This window comes from Sinocyclocheilus grahami, unplaced genomic scaffold, assembly GCF_001515645.1.
Source record: "Sinocyclocheilus grahami isolate Dianchi unplaced genomic scaffold, SAMN03320097.WGS_v1.1 scaffold143.1, whole genome shotgun sequence".
Classification (NCBI taxonomy): domain Eukaryota; kingdom Metazoa; phylum Chordata; class Actinopteri; order Cypriniformes; family Cyprinidae; genus Sinocyclocheilus; species Sinocyclocheilus grahami.
In genome coordinates, this window is record NW_015505322.1 from 617,957 (window position 1) to 643,580 (window position 25,624).

Sequence of the window (25,624 nt, forward strand, 5' to 3'; positions counted from 1 at the left end):
TGTATTTCCTCAGCGACCAGCACGGATCAGCTCCAGGCATGACGAAGCGATATCGTCCTCTTTTGGAAGACCAAACAAAGTAGTTTCGCTTTTACAAAACGAAGCACACAGCGCCTTCACAACATGGTGGCGGCGGCAACAATACTACAGCGAGAATAAATGTTACGCCTTCTTTCTTTGTGTGAACATTTGGGCGGCGTTATGCAAATCTTCCCACATAGTGAGGTAGGTATGTGGGGCGTGTTAGAACGAGCCGCTTTAGGTAGGCGTGGCTGACTCTTAACTTTTATAAAGAATATCTCTTTGGATTTGAGACTTTAGTCTTTGCAACTTTACAGATCTTCTTTATGCACCAAGAGCTTGTAACACTCCGAAGAGAAAGGAAAAATTTTAATCGCATCATATGACCCCGTTAAGCTGGAATTTACTAGGGTAACTCCTGCAAGGTTGTTGGCTGGCCAGCAGGGGGCGCCTTAGGTCGTAACCAAAGTGTTCAATAACTGTGTTTCCAATAATAGACTCAGCTCACGTGCACTCTTTACACTATACATTATACATGTCACATACAACAAAGTACCAAAAAGTAGCATGGTATTACCATGGGGTTTTGGAAATTAAAACACAGTAAATATCATGGTAAATGTCATGATATTATCATGAATTCCAGTATCATCCTATATGCACCATGGTATTACCATCTGATCCATCACAGTATTTACAGCCACAGTATTTAATTTTTTTTATTTTTTTGAGGGTTAATAAACAATATATTTTCATTATTTAGTTGCAGCTTATATTTATATTAGTACCCTAGATATTTCTCTGTTGTTGTTATTCTATAGCTCCAGAGACATTATCATGAAGTAAATTATCGTAAATATGGACAGGAACTGATTTTTGTCTTTGATCCTCATAAAAAGTTTATCTGGGTATTAGGCTACTACGCTTCTATAATGATATACATCTATCTACTTCCTCAGGCAAACATCGCATTTAACATTAATAACAATAATAGTTATTAATAATAATAATTATTTACAGTATTATAATTATAATATTAATATATTAATAGTTATTAACAATAATTTCAACATCATTATACAGTATTGCTGAACTAAAAGTTTATGACCGTATCAACAGCATCATTATCAGATAATAATTAATTTCTTAGTATGGTAAATTAATTTTAAATTTAAAAATGAATAATTCAGTGCATAAAATAAAATGATGTAGCATCACTAAGAACAATGAACAAAAGTACATTTATAAATTAACATTGACCAAGATTAAATTTAAGATTAATTAAGTATTTTGCAGAAATTCGTACAGATTTGTAACGACATGAGGATGAGTAAATGATGACAGTTTTTCATTTTTTTAAAATAATAATACCTCTAGGGTTTGTTAATTTTCATATTTACATATCCTACCACACGCTCACCAACTTGAGTCAATATCCATAAAGGTATTTTTACTTTTACCTAAATATGACAACTGGATACTTTATAAAGTCAACACCAAAAAACTTTACTTTACAAAAAACAATGGTCAAACCTGAGGTTCAGTTAATCTGCTATTCTGTTGTTGGTTTACTGCACTGTGTTGGGCCTCAGTTGGTGAACAGACGACCCTTACATTTGGCTGCAGAATGTTCTGATAATCGTTGGAGTTCATATTTCCGTTGATGAGACCAAGCTGTCCAGGCCCTGAGGCAACAAACCATGACAAGCCCATATGTGAACTACACATTTCAACCAACAGAGTGCACCATTGTACTGGTAATACAGTGGATGTAGAAAAGAATCACCCCTTTTAAAGGGTTAGTTCACCCCAAAATGAAAATTCTGTCATTAATTACTCACCCTCGTGTCGTTCCAAACCTGTAAGACCTTCGTTCATCTTCGGAACACAAATTAAGATATTTTTGATGAAATCGGAGAGCACTCTGACCCTCTCCGTACAGCAATGCAACTGTAATGTTCCCAGGTCCAGAAACGTAGTAAGGACATCGGTAAAACAGTCCATGTGACATCGGTGGCTCAACTTCAATTTTGTGATGCTAGGAGAATCATTTTTGTGAACAAAGAAAACAAAAATAATGACTTTATTCAACAGTTCTTCTCCCCAGAGTTACTGTCTTCCGCCATTTTAGAGAGTATCACAATGCATACACACGCTTTCCCCTAAACTAAACAACACCGATCAAGCAGATTACGTTCATGCGCGCACCCCCCAACACAACCCAACCCCGATTACATCGATTACGTACTTAGGGAACTCTCCAAAATGGCGGAAGACGTAACTCTTGGGAAAAGAATTGTTGAATAAATTATGTTTTTGTTTCCTTTCCACACAAATAGTATTCTCGTAGCTTCACAAAATGGAAGTTGCACCACTGATGCCACATGGACTGTTTTACCGATGTCCTTACTACGTTTCTGGACCTGGGAACATTTCAGTTGCGTTGCTGTCTATGGGAGGGTCAGAGAGCTCTCCGATTTTATCAAAAATATCTTAATTTGTGTTCTGAAGATGAACGAAGGTCTTACAAGTTTGGAACGACATGAGGGTGAGTAATCAATGACAGAAGTTTCATTTTGGGGTGAACTATCCCTTTAAAATAATCACATTTTGTTGATTTGCAGCCTGAAATGAAGACCACACAGTTTTTTTTACAGGCATGAGGCTCACCCACTCTTACCTATGTATACACTATACTTGTATCAAATATAATAAATAATCAAATTCAAATTAGATAAAAATAATTCTGTTAAATAATGATTGCTTGGTCAGTTACAAATCATGTATTACTACAAATAAATAAATTATAAAATTATTTGTGCAGTTATATTTTCCCACTTTACTTAACTAGGCACATAAGTTGTATCACACTGATCAATAAACAGTAAGGGAAGGCTATTAAATAGTAGTCCCAAACTAGTTTTTCTTTCTACAATGAAGTTAGTAAGTTGGTATTAACTACCACTGTCATAAAAATCTAGAAAATTACCAAAAGTGAAAAGAAGTGGTATTATGGGCAAGGGTTAACGGAAACTATACGGTTGGTAAATTGGTAAACATTGCATGTTACTTGATGTTTAGATGCATTTTTGTGGGGAGAAGCGGATGGAAACCTCAGTATATGTGTGTGGGCGAGACAGGATATCTATCCCACAGCACTCAACCATTAGCACTCACACTCACATAAGCATGTAAAAATCTAATAGAACTGATCCCTGGACATAAACGTAGTCCCTTTGTGTCAGTCACTGACTTCTGCTCATTGGAAATTATTGATCACATCTTTTCCAGAGAAAGACAGACAGAGTAAATCTGTGTGTGAGTGAATTCCACACACAGACATTATGAATATAAAATCAAAACTGTGGCTTGGTTTATGAATCCCTGTAAATGTGCGAGCAGTGTTTTTCAGTGATCAAAAAGACTCTAGAGATTTTGAAAGGAACTTAATCGTAACTACAATATCTTTACGATCCTTTTTGCAACCTGTTGCTTTTTGTAGGATGTTGCTGCTTTTCAAAAATTTATATTTTCCATATTTTTATGGAAATGACATACAATGTAAAATATATTAAAGTTCATGTCTATTCTTGACCTAATGCCAGAATATGGTTTGATGATATTTACTGGTAAAATAGCTTGTTTGGAAATTATTGGTGAATTATTTTTAGAATGTGCACTTGGCGTGTCTAGGAAATTCCCAGGCAATTATTGTTTTGAAGTGGAATAATGACGGCACTACACCTCAGTTACATATTATTATGCAAACCCCATTTCCACCACCACAGAAAACTGTAATTATGTTAAAAATGTTAACTCAGAAGTCAGAACTGTGAGATGTTAACTCGCAATTCTATAGAAAAGTCAGAAATGTGAGATTCTCATTTTTCTTTTTTTCTTTTCTTTTTTTTTTATTCCATGGCAGAAATGGGCTTCAGTATAGAATTATAACGAAAGGAAAGAAGAAGAAGAAGAAGAAGAAGAATTTAAGGTTTGTATGCTAATGTTTTCACAGGTTTTCTTATGTTTATTGAAACAAAATACTGTATGTTGTTATGAAGTTATGAAGTTATGGCTATGATATGCATAGTGGACTGTAAATGCTTTAGTTTTCTGAAGGAACCTCATTTTGTTTTAGTCCATTGGCTATGACTTACAGTACATTTGGAAATCATTGGACCCATTCCCAGCGCAGTTTATTGGACATTGCCAAATCAATAAAGTGTATCTTGGAGTACCTCAGAGCATCCTATTATTTTCCCCAGATTCAGAATCCTTCGGCATTAAAAAAAAATAATAAAAAATGAACATCACTGTATGTGGAAAAGTCTCCATAGTTCTGTCCACCCTGCCACTTCTGTTTACTCCAGTTTAATGCAATATTTACATAGATGTTGTCTTGAGCTCCAGAAGTACTGGAAAGGAGGTTTATCTGTGCTTTGGTGTTCTGAGACACTATAACATGGGTATAAATGCACTATAGACAAGATTTAAAGAGCCATTTAACTGAGCTTTTATCTAAAGTGACTTTTGTTATACAACAAACTATTTGGTTACCAACATTCTTCAAAATGTCTTCTTTTGCGTTCCACAGAAATCATACATAGAATGGTGTTAAGGTGAGTATCAATTTTGGGTGAATCCCTTCAAGCCATTACTACTCCATTACCTAAGGAAACGCACATGGAAGGAAAAAAATTATTTTTCTACCCCATGACAATCCTTTAAAACTGACTGTAACAGCAGCCACAAGTAAAGCCTCAAAGACCAACTAAAAGCTACTCTGAAGACCAAAAGCAGAGATCATTTCCTCTATTTGGACTCTGGGTAAATTGTTCCTGAGTGTATTGGCTCAGACAGCCGAAATTTGTCCATGATTAATCTGTCAGCCTTCTGAAAACACAGATGGATATCAAGAAGGCCTCTATAGTCACCAAAAAGTCTTTATCAGATGCAATCAGAACACTTGTTTGTATGTACGTGTTTTGTGACTATAAATTATGCATCTGTAGATCCGCTGGATATTGAATCTTTGTAGGTTGATGGGGCCACAGTCAATATGTGTGCTATCCCTGTGGAGATTATAATTATAATGGGTTCTAACTGCACCTCTTATGATGGAGATTTAAGAGGGAAATGTGTTTTCATAACTAATGATGTATTTTCCCCCAGGGCCATTTTACTACAATCAGTCAGACACGGCTCATCTAAGCCAGGAGTGAGTTTGTTAGAGAGTGTGTGTGTGTGTGTGTGTGTGTGTGTGTGTGATCAGGTTATAAAACACTAAAAGCATCCACATGTAGGTTAAGAATAAGGGGAGAGAAAATTCAATAAAGAACAGAGATGAAAAGAAGAGGAAAGAATATGTAAGTCCACATACATTTCAGGCTTGTACTGTATCATATTTGTAATGCGCACAGTGAAAAAAGCTAACAAAAAATATATGCTATCCAGCGCATTGTGATTGGCCGAATTCCTCAAGCGTGTGACGGAAATGTTACGCCCCTTACCATACTTTGATGCCGTGTCCCGGAGCGACGAGACAAAACCAATAAAACTCATTATAAACGAGGCATTCGTTGCATCCAGTGGGGACATAATTACAGATTATAATGACTTATACTGTCTTTTTATGCATTGCGTTGCATCGTGCCGTGTAAACATAAAACCATGTCTGCATTTGTGATCGGAGAAATGACAAACAAGCACTACTCTTCACTGCTCAAAACTCGTGTTTGAATCATCAGTGGCAAATTCTTTAAATATGAAAACGTAATTACAGACAGAGAGTCAGAACAGCCGGCATTGTAGTCTACTCTCCCAGGATCAGGAAACAGTACACTTATTTGGGTTGAAGTGTTCTGGAACAGTGTTGTAAATACAACTTAACCACTGATTTCTAGTCGTGTCCTCTTTTGGAAGACCAAACAAAGTAGTTTCGCTTTCGCAACGAAACACACAGTGTCTTCACAACATGGCGGCGGCAACAACAATAAAGTCACGCCTTCTTTCTTTGCGTGAACATCTGGCCGGCGTTATGCAAATCTTCCCACATCGTGATGTAGATATGTGGGGGCGTGTCAGAACGAGCCGTTTTAGGGGGATGTGGACCAGTCTTAAATTTTATAAAGAATATCTCTTTGGGTTTGAGACTTTAGTCTTTGCAACTTTAGGGATCTTACCTGTTCACGAACAGCTTGTAACACTCCAAAGAGAAAGGAAAACTTGAAATCGCATCATATGACCCCTTTAAGAAAAACAAGTTTCTAAAATGAACACCTCGCTAACTAGCTTAGCTGCTAGATGCCTGCATAACACATTTGATTAAACTAGTCGTGATGTGCAGATAACTCGACATGTATTTGACTCCCCTGTTCCGCTTGCATGTTGAAGCTGATGCTTACTAGTTTAGGCAGATCTCGAAGACATCTAGTAAATACTGACATTCTGGGCGATGTCTCAATCCCTTAGAATGACAAATAAATACATAGTATCAGTTGATATGTACTGTACTGTCAATATAGTTTATATAATTATTTTACAAATGCTTATACATCATTAAAATCTCTTTTTTTTTCAAATGCTTATGGATCATTAACATTAGTTAATGCATTAACTAACAATGAACAATATATTTTTACAGCATTTATTAATATTTGTTAATTTTAGTTAATAAATATTTTCATGTTCATCTTATAGGATAAGAAATATTTTAAGCCTGATCTTGTACTGCACAGTTTCCATTAGTTAGAATGACAAACAAACACATAGAATAAGTCAATATGTACTGTACTGGTGATATAATTTTATATAATTATTTCACAAATGCTTATATATCAATAAGATCATTTTAAAAAATGTTTATAGGTCATTAAAAATTTTGGTAATGCTTTCCAATAAGGTCTCATTTGTTATCATTAGTTAATACATTAACTAACATGAACTAAGAATGAACAGTATATTTTTACCACGTTTATTAATCTTTTTTAATGTTAGTTAATAAAAAGGTTCATGTTCATGTTCACAGTACATTAATTAATGTTAGCAGATACAACTTTACATTTTAATTAATAATGTGTTAGTAAGTTTTGAACTTAATATGAACTCAAATTAATAACATTTTAAATATAATTATTGTTCATGTTAACTAATATATTTAATGTTAACAAATGAAGCATCATTGTAAAGTGTTACCAAAGTACCTCATTTTAAAGTGTTACACTAAAGTGTTATATCTTGTTCTCTCTTCTCTCTCTGCGTGTGTGTGTGTTGCACTCTCTTGATGTAATAGTGTAACCCTTTCATTGCTGTAACCTATAAAACCAGACTGCCAGAGGGTTACTCTAAATGCATGTGCCCTACTATGAACTGTTTTCCTGATGCCACCGGGATGGCGGTAGCACTGGTGGCTTGGGCGCTCATCGCTGCTTGCAGCTATATTTTGGTTTTGAATCCATAAACCACTGATTTCTAGTCGTGTCCTCTTTTGGAAGACCAAACAAAGTAGTTTCGCTTTCGCAACGAAACACACAGTGTCTTCACAACATGGCGGCGGCAACAACAATAAAGTCACGCCTTCTTTCTTTGCGTGAACATCTGGCCGGCGTTATGCAAATCTTCCCACATCGTGATGTAGATATGTGGGGGCGTGTCAGAACGAGCCGTTTTAGGGGGATGTGGACCAGTCTTAAATTTTATAAAGAATATCTCTTTGGGTTTGAGACTTTAGTCTTTGCAACTTTAGGGATCTTATCTGTTCACGAACAGCTTGTAACACTCCAAAGAGAAAGGAAAACTTGAAATCGCATCATATGACCCCTTTAAGAAAAACAAGTTTCTAAAATGAACACCTCGCTAACTAGCTTAGCTGCTAGATGCCTGCATAACACATTTGATTAAACTAGTCGTGATGTGCAGATAACTCGACATGTATTTGACTCCCCTGTTCCGCTTGCATGTTGAAGCTGATGCTTACTAGTTTAGGCAGATCTCGAAGACATCTAGTAAATACTGACATTCTGGGCGATGTCTCAATCCCTTAGAATGACAAATAAATACATAGTATCAGTTGATATGTACTGTACTGTCAATATAGTTTATATAATTATTTTACAAATGCTTATACATCATTAAAATCTCTTTTTTTTTCAAATGCTTATGGATCATTAACATTAGTTAATGCATTAACTAACAATGAACAATATATTTTTACAGCATTTATTAATATTTGTTAATTTTAGTTAATAAATATTTTCATGTTCATCTTATAGGATAAGAAATATTTTAAGCCTGATCTTGTACTGCACAGTTTCCATTAGTTAGAATGACAAACAAACACATAGAATAAGTCAATATGTACTGTACTGGTGATATAATTTTATATAATTATTTCACAAATGCTTATATATCAATAAGATCATTTTAAAAAATGTTTATAGGTCATTAAAAATTTTGGTAATGCTTTCCAATAAGGTCTCATTTGTTATCATTAGTTAATACATTAACTAACATGAACTAAGAATGAACAGTATATTTTTACCACGTTTATTAATCTTTTTTAATGTTAGTTAATAAAAAGGTTCATGTTCATGTTCACAGTACATTAATTAATGTTAGCAGATACAACTTTACATTTTAATTAATAATGTGTTAGTAAGTTTTGAACTTAATATGAACTCAAATTAATAACATTTTAAATATAATTATTGTTCATGTTAACTAATATATTTAATGTTAACAAATGAAGCATCATTGTAAAGTGTTACCAAAGTACCTCATTTTAAAGTGTTACACTAAAGTGTTATATCTTGTTCTCTCTTCTCTCTCTGCGTGTGTGTGTGTTGCACTCTCTTGATGTAATAGTGTAACCCTTTCATTGCTGTAACCTATAAAACCAGACTGCCAGAGGGTTACTCTAAATGCATGTGCCCTACTATGAACTGTTTTCCTGATGCCACCGGGATGGCGGTAGCACTGGTGGCTTGGGCGCTCATCGCTGCTTGCAGCTATATTTTGGTTTTGAATCCATAATATGACGTGACATGTGGCCAAGTATGGTTACCCATACTAGGAATTAGTGCTCTGCATTTAACCCATCCTAAGTGCACACACTCAGCAGTGAACACACACCCGGAGCAGTGGGCAGCCATTTATGCTGCGGCACCCGGGGAGCAGTTGGGGGTTCGGTGCCTTGCTGAAGGGCACCTCAGTCGTGGTATTGAAGGTGGAAGAGAGCACTGTACATTCACTCCCCCCACCTCCAATTTTGGGTTACGAGTCCAACTCTTTAACCATTAGGCCACGACTTCCCTGAAAATTTGTGATAGACCAAAACATATTATCTCCTATTACTTTGTTTCAATTTAGCTGTATACCCTAACTGATGTTATAATTACTAAACAATATTGAACATAATTTATGTAAAAAAAAAAAAAAAAGATTTGTGGCAATACATACAGTTCACAAATTACATATAAAGAGTAGAACAATTTTAAATGTACTCACCCTCAGGCCATCCAAGATGTAGATGAGTTTGTTTCTTCATCAGAACAGATTTGGAGAAATGTACCAATGGATGCTCTGCAGTGAATGGGTGCCATCAGAATGAGAGTCCAAACAGCTGATAAAAACATCACAATAATCCACAAGTAATTCACACCACTCCAGTCCAACAATTAAAGCGTTGTGAAATTAAAAACTGCATGTTTGCAAGAAACAAATCCATCATTGAGGTGTGTTTTTACTTTAAACCGCTGCTTCTGGCCAAAATATTATTCATCATAAATAATAATGATTCTTCCAATGAAAAAAGTCAATCTCCTGTTGTCCTCTCAAAATCCTCTGACATATTTATTAAAAACTGTTTTCCCTTGTAAACACTGATTGATTTGTGCATATTTCTCTCCTCCATGAGACAACTTTTTCAAGGGAGAAAGTGATATTAGATATTTTAGCATTATTTTATTTTAGTAATGGTTTGAGGTTAAAAACATCTTGATGGATTTGTTTCTTACAAACATTCAGCTTTTCACTTCACAAGACATTAAATGATGGATTTGTGGATTATTGTGAAATTGATGCATTGGTGAGCAAGTGATCCAAATCGGTTTGGAAGAAACAAACTCATCTACATCTTAAATGTCCTGATTTTAAGTGAACTTTTCTTTTAATGATGATTCCTGGCACATCCTCATAAAAACTTTGAAAATCATATTTCAAACAGCTTTTGAAAACCAAAAAGTTTTGCTGAATTTATAAGGTAAACCCTCTTTTGAAATGTTGAAAATGCACAGAAGGTACAGTTTCATCTGTCAACTCAGGCTCACCCCAACCAACCGACAGAGAGATAGAGAGAGAGAAAGAAAGAGAGAGAGGAGGGCAATAAACCCTGCAAACCAGATCCACCTCAAGAAAGCATTTTATCCCTCACTCTGCTCTTGCTCTCTCTCACACTTAAATTAATTTTCTCTCTCTTTTTCTGCCTGAGATGTCGTCTCTTCTGAGGGAGGAGATGGACAGAGTCTTGTTCAGACCGGAGGAACAGAAGCTGAAGGAGTTTATAGAAATAGAGGAGCAACAGCAGGGACGACATTTTCTCTGCGTTTCTAGTAAGAAAAATCAACTTCTATCTATTTTATGCATGCTTATTTGAGGTGATGTGCTGAGTTATCTTCCATTAGAAAAAAAAATGTGTGATCATCTGGGGACACGTTCAGATATTGTTTCTGAAGGAAGAATTCTAAAAAAAAATTAAAAATCCTAAATATGCTTTGTATGGTTTGATGAAGAGGTGTAATAAAAATACAAAACCAATGTGTGTTTAGTATCTAAGGATAAAGAAGCTCAAATCTCAGTGGTCCTGTGTCGGAGAGTTAAACATTCACGGACCAATAAGCTGCAGAAATCTGGGCTGGAGGACAGTTATGAAAAAACTGAGATTTGGGCCCTGGAAGATCTGCTGATTCTGGACGGTAGAGATCCAGATACTGTGAGTTGAGCTTGGCATTCATCCACATCCCATTTATGATTACACATGCTACTTAGATGCTTGAAAACATATGTTAAGGCTAAATCTGACGTAGACTTCATATTAATAGTGCTGATGAGTTGTATTGCCTTAGGAAGTGGAATCTCTTACTTTTCATTGGAAGATGTTCAGTTTGCATATCTCTGCTGTGTTAGGATGATCCCTGTTTCTTGATGCATTTCGACACGGTGCGGTCGGTCAGAGCAGTGAGCTGTGCTGCAAAATACACGCTGGCCCGCTGTCTGCTGTCCCTGAGCAGGAAGTATCACCACACGGCACTGAAACTTAAGAACTTTGACTGGACGTACATTCAGCCCACTGCAGTGTATTCAGATCGTGGTGACTGTGTTGTCCTTGCGCAGATCTGTTTCTATGCCTTTAATCTGGTGTGTCTTTCCTTGTGTCCTGTGCCTCTGGCATAGAGACATTTTGATTAATCTTCTTATTTAATGAGATTTCTTTTAAACTGGCCCTAAAAACCTAAACCCTTGATGCTGACAATAAAAAGTTAATTTCAGTGTTATCTGCAATGCCCTTAGGGAGTGTACTTAAGCCATGCTTTGAGCACTCAGACAGACCTACAGTAGCTGTAACATAACGCCACATTGTGGGTGAAATCCAATTTGTGCTTGTGCAACACAAAAGAGTGTTTCTGATTAGTAATGTTGTGACTTTATAAGTGTAATAAATGCTACATGTTTTGCATGTTTTAGCTGATTCATTAAGCAAGCTATGTATTTAATCATTTCAAAAAGTGAAACTGTGAAACAAACTTGTGGATATTACAGAATACACCGTTTTAATAATCTTGCCATCTGGTGAAACATCTATTGTTTTCTCATTCCTGCAGTGTGCTTTACATGTTATTGAATAAAAACTGTGCCATTGCAAAACATCCATCAACTATTCCAAACAAATGAAATGTATGGAACATTTTCAAAACATTTGTGACTGTGTGCAAGACAGCTTTAATTCTTTGCATGCATAATATTCTTGGTATTTATCTGTAAATGTGCAGCTACTTACCAAATAAATATATAAATGATAATAAAATATTTGAATTGGGATTAAAAAAAGGGGGTTTTATTTCGTGAAAAAACAGACCTCGTGATTACAGAACAAGTCCAACTATATATCAAATATAGTTTAATGGTCGTTACCAGTGTTGGGGAAAGTTACTTTTAAAAGTAATGCATTACAATATTGCGTTACGTGTTCTTTAACATTTAATTATTGCAGGCTTGTGTCATATTCTGAGTTGCATTATTTTTATTCATTTTGAGGAATACTGAATCTGTGCGGGGTTTTTTTGTGAGTGAGATGAATTAATGCATATTTATATTTATTTTAGATCTACAGTAACATCTTCTGATTTCTCTCAACATGGGGACAGCAGAGCTGTCAATCAATAAATTGAAAAAAAAATCAACTTGCATTACTTATTTGAAAAAGTAACTCAGATATTCTCTTGTAAATTAAAAAGTAATGCGTTACTTTACTAGTTACTTGAAAAAAGTAATCTGATTACGTAACTTGTAATGCGTTACTCCCAACACTGAATAGAATAGAATGCCCAGAGTCAATTATTCCATAAAATATGCTAATGTTATGTAACAGGTTAAATGTGCACTAATGACACTTGAGCCAAAGCCCCCAGCTGACGTCACACACGCGTTAATGTTTTGGGGGTGGCTAAATAATAGCCTGAATCAACAGAATACATTTTTTTCACTTCTAATAATAGTGCTTTGTTTGTAATGACCGTGAGTTCTTGCAAAATAAACTAACATTTTGTCTAAATACATGCAGGATGCGAGTGAATTTCTTTGTTTGTAATTGAACTCGTAACTTATATCCGGTCATAACGGCGTAGCGGAAGCGCTCCTGGCGCCAAATTTCAAGTTTGGATGGTTGAACTGAAAGCACCGCCGAAGTTGTTTGAGGTTATCGCATAGAATACAGCAGTGTGTAGCGTTTTTATTGTATTTTCCTCATACGGTGGTTGATCGATATGTACATAAAGTCTATTGTACTAGAGGGCTTCAAGTCCTACGCCGAAAGGACGGAGATTAACGGCTTTGACCCGTTTTTTAACGCCATCACTGGACTGAACGGCAGTGGAAAGTCGAATATACTGGATTCCATCTGCTTTCTGCTCGGGATTTCTAACCTGTCACAGGTCAGTTTTAATACATTAAATATCATCTACACGTAGCCATATAAATACATCTTTCAGCTTTTAACAGCAGTGGTTTATGCATTTATTTATTTGTTTTTGCTTAATTAAAAAACAACAAAAAGTATGAATCACTTTTATGACAACAACAACAACAACATACAAAATGCAAAAAAGTCAAACCGAATAGGATACAGAGGTATCCTATTAGAAAGGATAAGAGTTTAACAGCTAATACTGCTTGTTTGGGCTTGTCAAACCTTGTAGGTTCGTGCCACTAATCTCCAAGATCTGGTGTACAAAAATGGCCTGGCTGGGATCACCAAAGCAACTGTGTCCATCACTTTTGACAACTCCAACAAGAAACAGAGTCCACTTGGGTTTGAGACGCATGATGAGATTACTATTACACGACAGGTATTTGGCTTGAGATCAGTGTTTGCTCCACAGTCTCGCTGATAACACTCATTATTGTGACATTATTGTTTGTGTTGTGCAGGTGGTCATAGGTGGACGAAACAAGTACCTCATCAACGGCGTGAACGCGAACAATCTGCGAGTCCAGGATCTATTTTGTTCAGTTGGCTTGAATGTCAACAACCCTCACTTTCTGATCATGCAGGTAACCACCATAATACAGTGTTTTAAAGGGGTCATATGATGCTGCTAAAAAGAACATTATTTTGTGTATTTGGTGTAATGAAATGTGTATGTGGTTTAAGGTTAAAAAAACACATTATTTTCCACATATTGTACATTATTGTTTCTCCTCTATGCCCCAACTTTCTGATTTTTACAAAGCTCATTGGTCTGAAAAGCGAGGTGTGCTGTGATTGGCCAGCTATCCAGAGCGTTGTGATTGGGCGAATACCTCAAGCGTGTGACGGAAATGTTACGCCCCTCACCATACTGTGATGCTGTGTCCCGGAGCGACAAGACAAAAACATTAAAACCCATTATAAACGAGGCATTCGTTGCATCCAGTGGGGACATAATTATGGATTATAATGACTTATACTGTCTTTTTATGCATTGCGTAAACATAAAACCATGTCTGCATTTGTGATCGGAGAAACGACAAACAACAAGTGCTAATCTACACTGCCCAAAAAGTGGCAAATCCTTTAAATATGAAAACGTACTTGCAGTCTGTGAGTCAGAACAGCAGGCATTGTAGGAAGCCGATATCGTCCTCTTTTGGAAGGCCAAACAAAGTAGTTTCGCTTTCACAATGAAACACACAGCACCTTCACGCCATGGGGCGGCGGCGGCAACAATACTACAGCGAGAATAAAAGTTACGCCGCCTTTCTTTGCGTGAACATTTGGGCGCCGTTATGCAAATCTTCCCACATAGTGATGTAGACATGTGGGGGCGTGTTAGAACGAGGCGTTTTAGGTAGGTGTGGTTGACTCTTAACTTTTATAAAGAATATCTCTTTGGATTTGAGACTTTAGTCTTTGCAACTTTACAGATCTTCTTTATGCACCAAGAGCTTGTAACACTCCGAAGAGAAAGGAACAATTGAAATCGCATCATATGACCCCTTTAAGACTTTTCATGTTATGTGGCCTGAAAAGATTTATTCTTATGAAATTATATTGGATATTCATATTCTTAACCATAGGACTTTCATTTTAAAATGAACGTGAATGGCTGATTGCTACTTATTTTTCTTCTGTAATGTGACAATTTGTCCTCAAATTCATTTTGGTTTCATCTTTTTAGATAGATGAGCTTTTGTGCCAGTTGTAGTTACGGTTCACATTCTCAGTCACTCCTGTTGTATGTTTATTTCAGGGCAGAATCACCAAGGTCTTAAACATGAAGCCCCCGGAGGTGAGATGTTTGTCATTTGAATCTACTTGGTTGTGATCTAATCACATTTGATTGTAGTAATAAAGCTTGCAGTTGAATTGCAGTGAGCTGATGGATGAAGTGACACAAACATCCAGTGTCTCAGATGCAAGTTCATGTTTTTTTTCCCCCACAGATTCTGGCTATGATTGAAGAGGCTGCAGGTACCAGGATGTACGAATGCAAGAAGATCAGTGCTCAGAAAACCATTGAGAAGAAAGATGCCAAGCTGAAAGAGATTCAGACTGTACATACATTTATTTAAATATAATTTTTTATTTAAATGACCCAACAGTTGGAACAACCAGCAATTTCATCTAATGGCGATGAAAATCTGTGTGTGTGTGTGTGTGTGTGTGTGTGTGTGTGAGACAGATCCTGGATGAGGAGATCACCCCTGCTATGGAGAAACTGAAGGAGGTAGGTGTTTATAACAAAAACACAAAAAAGTATTACTAGAATTCAGGGATATTTAAGTTCAATGATGAACTGCCTTTAACTCAAAATTGAGTGTTTACTATTGTCATTTTTGCATTATTGACGCTATTTTCCTAATTAATGCTGTACAGTTGCTCTGACACAATCTGTATTGTTAAAAGCACTATATAAATAAAGGTGACTTGGCTTGACTTAAAAATATTTTGTTTAAAAAAATCTTCATGTGGTATTAACCCCATGTTACTGTGAAACACAAAATAATTCTTAGGCTGAATATTAATAATAACTTATTTATAATTTATTGCATATGTGTATATTAGATTCATGTTATGAGAAAATCATGTAATAAATGAAGTGGTTAATTATTAATAAATGTATTCAAGAGGCTATACATTACTGTGCGCCACTGTTTTTCTTTATCTGCTGCTATGAACACATTTTGTTTTTCCATTTAAGTTGTCTAACAGCTTCAATTCCTTACTGTGGAACGAAAGCATATGACTTCTACAATATATATTTATCATCTTTGGCACACCCTGTCTGTCTCCCTTGCTTCTCCTCAGGAACGTGCGTCCTACCTGGAGTACCAGAAGCTCATGCGTGAGATCGAGCACTTGAGTCGACTGTACGTGGCGTACCTGTTTGTGTGTGCTGAGGAGACCAAACTGAAGTCTACTGAAGACCTGCAGGAGATGCAGAGCTCCGTCGCACAGCTGCAGGAGAACATGAGGCAGAACGAGGCCAAAGTGAAGGAGCTGAGCGCGGAGATACAGGAGCTGGAGCGCAGGAGGGACAAGGTAAACAGCAGAGCAGGAGCAAGAAGTAATAGTGTATGCGTTGGAAACATTCATAGGGAAATTTCAGCCTTTGAGGGCTACCCGATTTATTTTTAATTGTTTCTCACTGTGTAATGAAGTTTCAAACTTTTCTCCTTTATTGCTTGTCAAGTGCTTTGCAACAACCTGCATGAACAAAACACGTGCATGCCAAAAGCACAATATAATGTATAAATGTGAAATGCTAGCCACATGATATGAAACAACCGTTTTTTTATTTCGGTGCATCCCTAATTTAATATATATATGTGTGTGTGATTTTTATATATATATATATATATATATATATACTGTGTATATATAATTTATTTTTTTTACATAATTTAAGTGAAATGGCCACTTTAAGCTTAAACTCAGTCTTTTGTCAGCGCTGCATGAGAATCAACAAATGGTTAGTAATAGTTTAATAGTTTTCCTCCCATTGTGGTGGAGAAAAAAACTGTCTAATTTAATAGAAATGATTTGTGGTGCTGTTGGAACACATTTAAGGTCCGAAATTGGACCGCAGTCTGCTAAATGGTGTGGTGTGACCTCTGATTTAAATAGGTAGGGTTTCTTTTACCTTGCCAGGTTTTTTAATCGTGTACTTGTCCTGTGGAGACTGAAGGTCTGTAATAGACGGTGAGATGGTGGGTAATGGACTGGCAAAAGTATTAAAATCTTTGTACGGGAAAAGATATTTGAATTTTTAATGATGCAAATTGATAACTGTTAGAAAAGTGTGTGGTTGATTGATTGAATATTTCTGTCTCCTGTTGTATTCCATTAGCATGTCTCATTTCTGGGTCTGTCTCTCTAGGAGGTTGGGGGGGTGTTGAAGACTCTGGAAGAGACCTTGTCTGAAGCACAGAGAGTGGACACAAAGGCCCAAAGCGCTCTGGACATGAAGAAGCAAAATCAGAAAGACGAGACCAAGAAGAGAAAGGAGCTGCTCAAAAACATGGAGGAGGTATAACAGGATTCAGAAGTTTTGGTTCCATCTATTTGTCTAAAAATTCATTTATAAATATCTATGTGCTATGAATATTTTTAAAAGCTCCCCAAAACTTTGAGTAAATAAATAAAATAAAAAAAAGGTACAAATAGATTTAATACTCAAATTAAATAAACTGAAAAAGAAATAATAACATCAATTAAAGAGAAACGTTCCTATTGGGAAACTATATTTCATACCTCAAAATATTGCCAGAAATCAATAAATGAATGAAAATTATTTAAACTTTCTTTGGACTAGGATAAGAAGATGATGTCAGCTAAGGAAGTGGAGGTAGCCAAGGCTATGGAGCAGCTGAAGGCTGTGCAGGAGGAAGGGCAGAAGGATGCAGAAGCACTGGAGGCGGCTCAGCAGTATTTTAAGGCAGTGTCAGCCGGTCTCTCTGCCAATGAAGATGGAGCTGAAGCCACACTTAGTGGCCAGATGATGACCTGCAAGAATGACATGAGTAAAGCTGAGACGGAGGCCAAACAGGTGACCTTTTTGACCTTTAACGTCCATCCAATAATCACAGTGATGTGGGAATGTTTGCCCACTGTACTTTAAAAATTAAACTTGAAAAATTCTGTTCACTGTCCATACTGTGTTATTACTTGGATCAGTAATGTCTCATAACTCTACTCAGCAACTTTATGATTATTATGAGTTAGAAATACACTACTGCTCAAAAATGTGGGAAAGGTTTTGGAAGGGTCTTTTAATGCACTTCAAGGCTTCATTTATTTGTTTAAAAACAGCATTAAAGTAAAAGTAGTACAGTAAAAATGGCAATGTTGTGAAAAATTGTTACAATTAATAATAACTCTCTTCTATTTTAATATATTTTAAAATGTAATTTATTTATGTGATGTCAAAACTGAATTTCCAGCATCATTACTCCAGTCTTCAGTGTCACATGATCCTTCAGAAATCATTCTGATATGCTGATTTGCTGCTCAAGAAACATTTCTGATTATTATCAGTGCTAAAACAGCTGTGCTGTTTAATATTTTTGTAGAAACGGTGATCCTTTTTTTTATGATTCTTTGATTAGAAGGTTAAAAAAAACTATTTCTTTGACATAGAAGTCCCTTGTAACTTTATAAATGTCTTTACTGTCACTTTGAATTAAAAGTACTGGTATTAAAAAAAAACCTACTGACCGCAAACTTTTAAACAGCGATATGTTATGCTGTATTATATTTTATTTTATATTGTTTTTTGAAGATTGACTGTAAGTGACTCTGTTCTGTCCCTTAGGCTCAAATGAAACTGAAACACGCTCAGCAGGAGCTGAAGACTAAGCAGGCTCAGGTCAAGAAGATGGACAGTGGCTACAAAAAAGACCAGGACACATTTGAGGCTGTGAAAAAAGGCATAGAAAAGCTACAGGCTGAAATGAAGAAACTCAACTATGAAGGTACTGAATACATTTTGAATGTGATTGTAGTGTTATTAGGTGCAGTTAACTAGGGATGCACCGATATGAAAATTTTGGCCGATACCGATAACAGAAAAAATGAGCCGATATGGGCCGATACCGATATGGTGACCGATATATCGTGCATCCCTACAGTTAACTGAAGCCTAACCAAAAATGTGGATTTTAAAACTTAAGACAGAACTAAATGATATTAGTCTTTGTCTAAGAGATTGACTTGTGTGTTCAGATGGACGAGAGGAGGGTCTGTTGGAGCAGAAGAGGCAGTGTTCACGGGACGTCAATCAGCTCAGAGAAACCTACGAGTCCCTCATGAGCCAATTTCCCAACCTGCGCTTCGAATACACGTGAGAACATGCGAGCCATTTTCATCTAGACTCATTGCTTATGTGTGGTTTATACAATTCATTCATTTATTGAATCCATTGGTACTGTGTGTATGTAGGGACCCAGAGAAGAACTGGGACTGCAGTAAGGTGAAGGGTTTGGTGGCAAATCTTTTCTCAGTGACTGATGTGTCAAACGCTACAGCTCTGGAGGTGGTTGCTGGTGGTCGACTCTATAACATAGTGGTCGACAACGAGGTGAGGCTTTTTTTTATTGTTAATTGTTCTATTTACATGTTTTTAAGCAGTGATGCATTCAATTGATCATAAGACATTTTTATTGTTACAAAGCATTTCTATTTCATATAAAGTTGTTCTTTTGAACTTTGTTAATTAAAGAATCCTGGAAAAATGTATCACCATTTCCACAAAAATATTAAGCAGCACAACTTTTCATCTTTTATAATGGCTGCTGAAAATCCAGCTTTGCCATCACTGGAAAGAAATACATTTTAATTAGAAAATGGTTATTTTAAAGTGTAATATTTCACTAAATTACTGGTTTTATTATATTTTTGATCAAATAAATCTAACCTTAGTCAGCATAAGAGACTTTTTTTCAAAGACACTAGTTTGTCATGATCTGGCAAAATTCTGTTTTGTTTTTAAACTGGTCTATTTGCAGGTTACTGGAAAAAAGCTTCTGGAAAAGGGTGACCTTAAACGCAGATACACTATCATTCCTCTGAACAAAATCTCAGCACGTACCCTCAATAACAATGTAGTGCGCACTGCCAAGAACTTGGTGAGAACTCTGCTAATGAGCTGCTGTTGTTGATTTGATTATGATTAGTTTGAAATATTCTCAGTGGGATTTTGATGAATGAAAGGAAACCCATTTGTTTTTTGTTGCAGGTCGGGCCAGATAACGTGCACACAGCTCTGTCATTGGTAGGTTATGAATCTGAGCTAAGGAAGGCCATGGAGTATGTTTTTGGAACTACGCTGGTCTGTGACACTTTGGACAATGCTAAAAAAGTTGCCTTTGACAAAGGTGTGAGCACCAAAACTGTTACGCTTGGAGGAGACGTGTTTGATCCTCAGGGAACCTTGACTGGAGGTTTGTATATGTGCGTCTATAACTGCGCAAGATGCAGAGCATCACAAAAGTAATCAAACCTGCTGTCAATTCTGTTTACTAAATTACAACTCTGAATATTTGTTCAGGAATGTAATTTCCAAATTGCATCAATCTGACTTTTTTCCTCTTGTTTTTTTAGTTCTTTTTAAATTGTGACTGCTATACAACAAATGTTTTAATGAGTATGTTGGACAAATTGTGAGAAGAAAAATGTGCTAATTGTCTGAAAATACCTATAGAATGTATATGTAATATCCTTTCTCCTAAATTCTCTGAATTTTTTTTTTTCAGCTTTTATTTTAGTATTATTTGTATACTGTTAGTGTTTTTGAATTAGCTTTTATTTTTGTATTTTCATTTAGTATGTTTTTCAAATTTTGTGCTTTTGTCACTTTTAGTATTTTTTTTATTCTATTTAACTATCGTTTTTATTTTAGTCATTTTAATACTTGAGCTTGTTTCAGTTTTAATAGTTTTAGCTGACATTAGCAACACTGATTATAGCCTGTATTTAATGGATTTTATGAGATACTCCCATGAGAATTATAGCCTGAACATGCAAACAGCATATCCACAATTTAAGTACCGGTATTTAATCTGTATTTAGAGCAGTCAAAGATTTGTTTTAGAGCTCAGATTCCAGCAATTTGTGCAGATTTTAATGCTATATAGCATGCAAATGCTGTTACACTATTTGCTAATATTACAATTTATGCATACCCTGAGAATCGACGCATTTGGTGTTTCAGCTACAGAAATGCTCAAAGACGTCTTTGCTGTACTATGTGCATATTACCATTATACTGACCCCTGATCTCTAGTTCTCACTATCGGCATTAGCCACTGAAAAACCCATATTGGTGCACCACTATTTACAATTTATTCACTATTTACAGATGATTTTGTGGTCTGAATACGTTTACATGGCATAGTAGAACATTGTGTTCTCTTATAACGGTTGTGTGTGTGTGTGTAGGTGCACGTGCTCAGACGGCCTCCGTCCTGACTAAACTGGCTGAAGTGAAGGACCTTCAGGACAGTCTGAGGACTAAAGAGGCAGAACTCACTGCGGTGGAGTCTGAGCTCAGCAGCCTCAAGGGAACAGTTGAGAAGTGAGTCTCTGTGTCCAATATATAACCTCTCAAAATCCTCACTCACCAATCAGAATAAAAGTACAAAGCAGAAGACTGAAATGTTGCTCTCTTTCAGATATCGTCAGCTTAAGCAGCAGTTGGACCTGAAGACTGAGGAGGCTCGGATCCTGGAGACCAAACTCCAGCAGAGCTCCTTCCACAAGCAACAAGAGGAGCTGGAAAACCTGCGCAAGACCATCGGTACACACAAATACCCCTCTTTGCCGAAATGGCGTTAGTTCTCTTTCTGAAGCCGGTGCTCTGTATAAAAGGCGCAATAAACGCACAACTCCACAGTACGGGCCATTGTTGGTTTTACAGCTCTTTAAATGTCATGGTGTTCTGTTTCTTTAGAAGAGTGTGAGGAAACGCTATTGAAGACAAAGGAGGTTCAGAAGAAGGCTGAAGAGAAATACAAAGTTCTGGAGAACAAGATGAAAAACGCAGAGGCCGAGAGAGAGAAAGAACTGAAAGCAGCCCAGCAGAAACTCAACCAGGCCAAAAGCAAAGCAGACGCCTACAACAAGAGACTAAAAGAGAAGCAGCAGGTACTTTCAGTTTACTATGAAATCTATCAGGCTCCAGACTGAACAAAGTTACACCCTGTCTACACTGGACGCTTGTTTGAAACCACTTCTCTGTTTCTATCTCTAGGAGGCAGAAGCAGTAGCTCTGGAGTTGGAGGAGCTGAAGAGAGAACAGGCTGGATATGAGCAGCAGATTCAGGCTGTAGATGAAGCTCTCAAAGCCATACAGGAGCAGATCGACACCATGACCACTGAGGTTTTGGCCAATAAGGTACAGAAACAACCTCTTTAAGAATTGCCTAGATAGTTTTGGGTGGACGGTTCCTTAAAAATGATCATTCTGTTATCAGTTATTCACTTTCCTGTCATTCCAAACCTTTATGACTTTCGTGGAACACAAAAGAAGATATTTTGAAGAAAAATAAAACCGTTTGTTCCCATTAACAAAAAGTCAGTCGGAACCTGAACTGTTTGGGTACACACCATTCTTTAAAATATCTTCTTTTATAACGTGGCATTTTTGGGTGGACTGTCCCTTTAAATGTGATGCTTTAAATGTATGTGCCGTAAATGTTAACAGTCACACTGTGTGTGTTTAGGAGGCAGTGCGTGTTGCGCAGGAGCAGCTGTCCCAGCAGAAGGAAGTGATTCTGGGACAGGAGAGAGAGATTAAAGGAAAGACCGGAGAAGCAAACCATCTCCGAGAGCAAAACAATGACGCTCAGCTCAAAATCAAAGAGCTGGAACACAACATCAGCAAACACAAGAAAGACAGCGCTGATGCCACAGCCAAGGTCAGAGGAAGTTAATGACACCATTAGAGACTAGCCTGTTGTAGATTAGAGTGGATCTAATGTTTTTCGTGTGTTCAGGTGGCCCGCATGTTAGCTGAAAATGAGTGGATCTCCTCTGAGAAACATCTCTTTGGCCAGCCTAACACTGCCTACGACTTTAAAACCAACAATCCCAAAGAGGCTGGACAGAGGCTGAAGAGACTCGAGGAGACGAAAGACAAGCTGGAGAGAAACGTCAACCGCAGGGCCATGAACATGCTCAGTGAGGCCGAGGAGAGGGTATGGCCTTTGACCTCTTAAGTGACAGTGCCATAAAAGATGTAAATCCAAAAATGCGTCCAACACGAGAGCAAAAGAGCAGAGGTTAATCTAGAAGAACCTGAGATCATGTCTGGGTCATATTTCACTCCAGAATTCAAAGAAAGAATCAAACTTTTCTTGTTTTATTATTGCTGTCTTTTTAAGTATATGCTATATCTTGTATATACACTACCTTTCAAAATTTTTGGTTGGCAAGATTTTCTAAAGATTTTTTTAAAGTCTTTTATGCTCATCAGGGCTGCATTTATTTGATCAGAAATACAGTAATAGTGTGAAATATTACTACAATTTACAACAACTGCTTTCTGTTTTAAAATATTGTAATGCATTTTAAAATCTTTTAAAATTATTTTTAGCATCATTACTCCAGTTTTCAGAGTCACATGATCCTTCAGAAGTCATTCTGATTTGCTGACAAAAAATAATTCTTTCTTGAGCACCAAATTAATTAATATTGACTGACCCCCAATTTTTTTGTGAGATTTGACCCAGTCCCAGCTTTGATATTTTATTAGTAGCATTTTACTTATTGTTTGTTTGTTTGTTAATAATAATATCGATTCTTATAAAGTTTTATTATTATTTGTAAAAGGTAATAACACCGTCTGCCTTCTTTCAGTACAATGATCTGAAGAAGAAAAAGAGAATAGTTGAAAATGATAAAGCCAAAATCCTGGAAACAATTGAAGAGTTGGACCATAAAAAGAATGAGGCTCTCAATGTGGCGTGGCAGAAGGTAAAATATCCACCCATGACCCAATATTACAACTAGTAAGAAAAGATCAAACCGACATGATGCATCTAATTCAGTACAACGTGTGTGATTGCAGGTGAATAAGGATTTTGGCTCCATATTCTCCACCTTGTTGCCTGGGGCAAATGCCCGTTTGGCTCCACCTGAGGGCTGCGGTGTCCTGGACGGGTTGGAGTTTAAAGTGGCTCTAGGGAAAACGTGGAAAGAGAACCTGACAGAGCTCAGCGGGGGTCAAAGGTCAGCTTTTGCCAACTCTTGCTAAAAGTGGCATATCGCTTGTTCCTAAAATCAGTAACAATTTTGGTTACGGCTCTCCAGGTCAACATTTTCTTTGCCACAGATCCATTAGAGTATAAGATCGTGGACTGAACCGGTTACTGCATATTTCCCAGTACATGTGCTGCCCATTGATCATCTGATGCGTTTATGCGTGTTTCAGGTCTCTGGTAGCACTCTCTCTGATTTTAGCCATGTTGCTGTTCAAACCCGCTCCCATTTACATCCTGGATGAAGTGGATGCTGCTCTTGATCTCTCACACACGCAAAACATCGGACAGATGCTGAGGACACACTTTACACACTCACAGGTAATGCACATACTCACAAAATATAAAAATGAGCAACACGTGAATTTTTCAGTACATCAGTAACAGAACAGCTTTAGCATGACTGTGTTTGACCCCAACAGAAACTGAAGTTTATTTTTTTGTATTCTTTGCAGTTTGTGGTGGTGTCTCTGAAAGATGGAATGTTCACCAATGCAAATGTGCTCTTCAAGACCAAATTTGTGGATGGAATCTCCATGGTCACTCGCACGGCACAAACACATGAGGGAAAAGCTTTGGCCCAGCGCACCAAGGAGAAAGCCAGGGACAAACGCCAGCAACAGATACTGGCCAGCTAAATGCTTGCTGTCTGCACAAATTTTTCAAGCCAGATGTATTAAGCTTTTATTACTTTCATTTGAGAAAATGAAATGGTATGTTTAAAAATGTTAGTACTAAAAGCTTTCTGGACACACCAGATTTGTGCATCTAATGCATGTAAAAAATTGCTCTGTAAATCACCTTTCCATTGCCAAACGCTGTTGTATTCACACGCATTTTCTCCACATTATGGAGTGTAGTTGCTATGCTACTTTTTAATCCTGTTCATCTGTTTTCTCTCTCTCTGTATGCTATATTTCAGTATATTTGTTTGCAGGATGACTTTTTGTCTTCTCAAACTTTGCAAGCTAGTTTTGTATAAATAAAATGTCAAAAAAGGTAGTCGTGTCAAATTGTCAAGATGACAACAGTTGAAAAATGCTGATTTAATATTGGATAAAATGTACTTTTTGCCGGATATTAACTGTAAAGCTCTCTAGACGTTTATCCAGTAGTTCTGAATCATGGACATTCATTTGTCAATGAGAACTTTGTAAATCCATCCAATCTATCGGGTTTAAGTTTTAAATTACTATTATTAAATTAAATGATTGAATCAGTCTACTGTACATCACCAGGGAAAAGTGTTTAGTTCTATTTTAATTAAACACTAAAAAGATTAATTATTCACGGATTTTCATAAAGAAAATAGATTGGGTGAATGTTCACTTAAATTTGACTAACAAAGCCGCTCCAAAAAATGTGCACAACTTTATTCTTCATTTAAGGGCACAAAGGGTGAGATGAGACCCAGTATAACATGCCTCTTTACAAAGATTTCATTACAGAAAATATATTTTCACACGTGCAAACATGGACAAACGCAGATTTGAGGTTTCAATTCCATTCATGTTACAAACTTGCCTTTAATGTTTAATACCGTTACACCAATCCTCATTTAAAAACATTCCACTTTATTCAAAGTATGGACAGA

General features: G+C 36.7%; 2 protein-coding genes across 2 annotated transcripts; both read left to right on the forward strand.

Annotated features, from left to right (window-relative positions):
* Positions 1-10,507: 10,507 nt before the first annotated feature.
* exoc1l (exocyst complex component 1 like) lies at positions 10,508-11,469 on the forward strand. The gene is made up of 3 exons (XM_016280716.1): positions 10,508-10,628; positions 10,845-11,008; positions 11,203-11,469. Exons 1-3 carry the CDS (start codon positions 10,508-10,510, stop codon positions 11,467-11,469), a joined length of 552 nt encoding a protein of 183 aa, XP_016136202.1.
* A 1,472-nt stretch (positions 11,470-12,941) lies between these two features.
* smc2 (structural maintenance of chromosomes 2) lies at positions 12,942-25,264 on the forward strand. The gene is made up of 24 exons (XM_016280715.1): positions 12,942-13,226; positions 13,491-13,640; positions 13,723-13,845; positions 15,024-15,062; positions 15,217-15,327; positions 15,456-15,500; positions 16,082-16,315; positions 17,154-17,303; positions 17,589-17,822; positions 18,588-18,747; positions 18,998-19,115; positions 19,214-19,352; positions 19,780-19,899; positions 20,010-20,214; positions 21,212-21,347; positions 21,445-21,569; positions 21,723-21,916; positions 22,023-22,166; positions 22,495-22,689; positions 22,768-22,968; positions 23,630-23,746; positions 23,841-24,001; positions 24,204-24,351; positions 24,486-25,264. The coding sequence occupies exons 1-24, from the start codon at positions 13,059-13,061 to the stop codon at positions 24,666-24,668; spliced, it is 3,600 nt and encodes a 1,199-aa protein (XP_016136201.1). The 5' UTR covers positions 12,942-13,058; the 3' UTR covers positions 24,669-25,264.
* Positions 25,265-25,624: the final 360 nt, after the last annotated feature.

What these genes read in the sequence shown, in the direction of transcription:
- smc2 (XM_016280715.1), top strand. Translation starts at nt 13,059, where the DNA reads ATGTACATAAAGTCTATTGTACTAGAGGGCTTCAAGTCCTACGCCGAA. An exon ending in CTGAGACGGAGGCCAAACAG is followed by an intron (nt 17,823 to 18,587) that starts GTGACCTTTTTG and finishes TCTGTCCCTTAG; the next exon opens with GCTCAAATGAAACTGAAACA. An exon ending in GCGCTGATGCCACAGCCAAG is followed by an intron (nt 22,690 to 22,767) that starts GTCAGAGGAAGT and finishes TCGTGTGTTCAG; the next exon opens with GTGGCCCGCATGTTAGCTGA.
- exoc1l (XM_016280716.1), top strand. Translation starts at nt 10,508, where the DNA reads ATGTCGTCTCTTCTGAGGGAGGAGATGGACAGAGTCTTGTTCAGACCG. An exon ending in ACATTTTCTCTGCGTTTCTA is followed by an intron (nt 10,629 to 10,844) that starts GTAAGAAAAATC and finishes ATGTGTGTTTAG; the next exon opens with TATCTAAGGATAAAGAAGCT. An exon ending in ACGGTAGAGATCCAGATACT is followed by an intron (nt 11,009 to 11,202) that starts GTGAGTTGAGCT and finishes CTGCTGTGTTAG; the next exon opens with GATGATCCCTGTTTCTTGAT.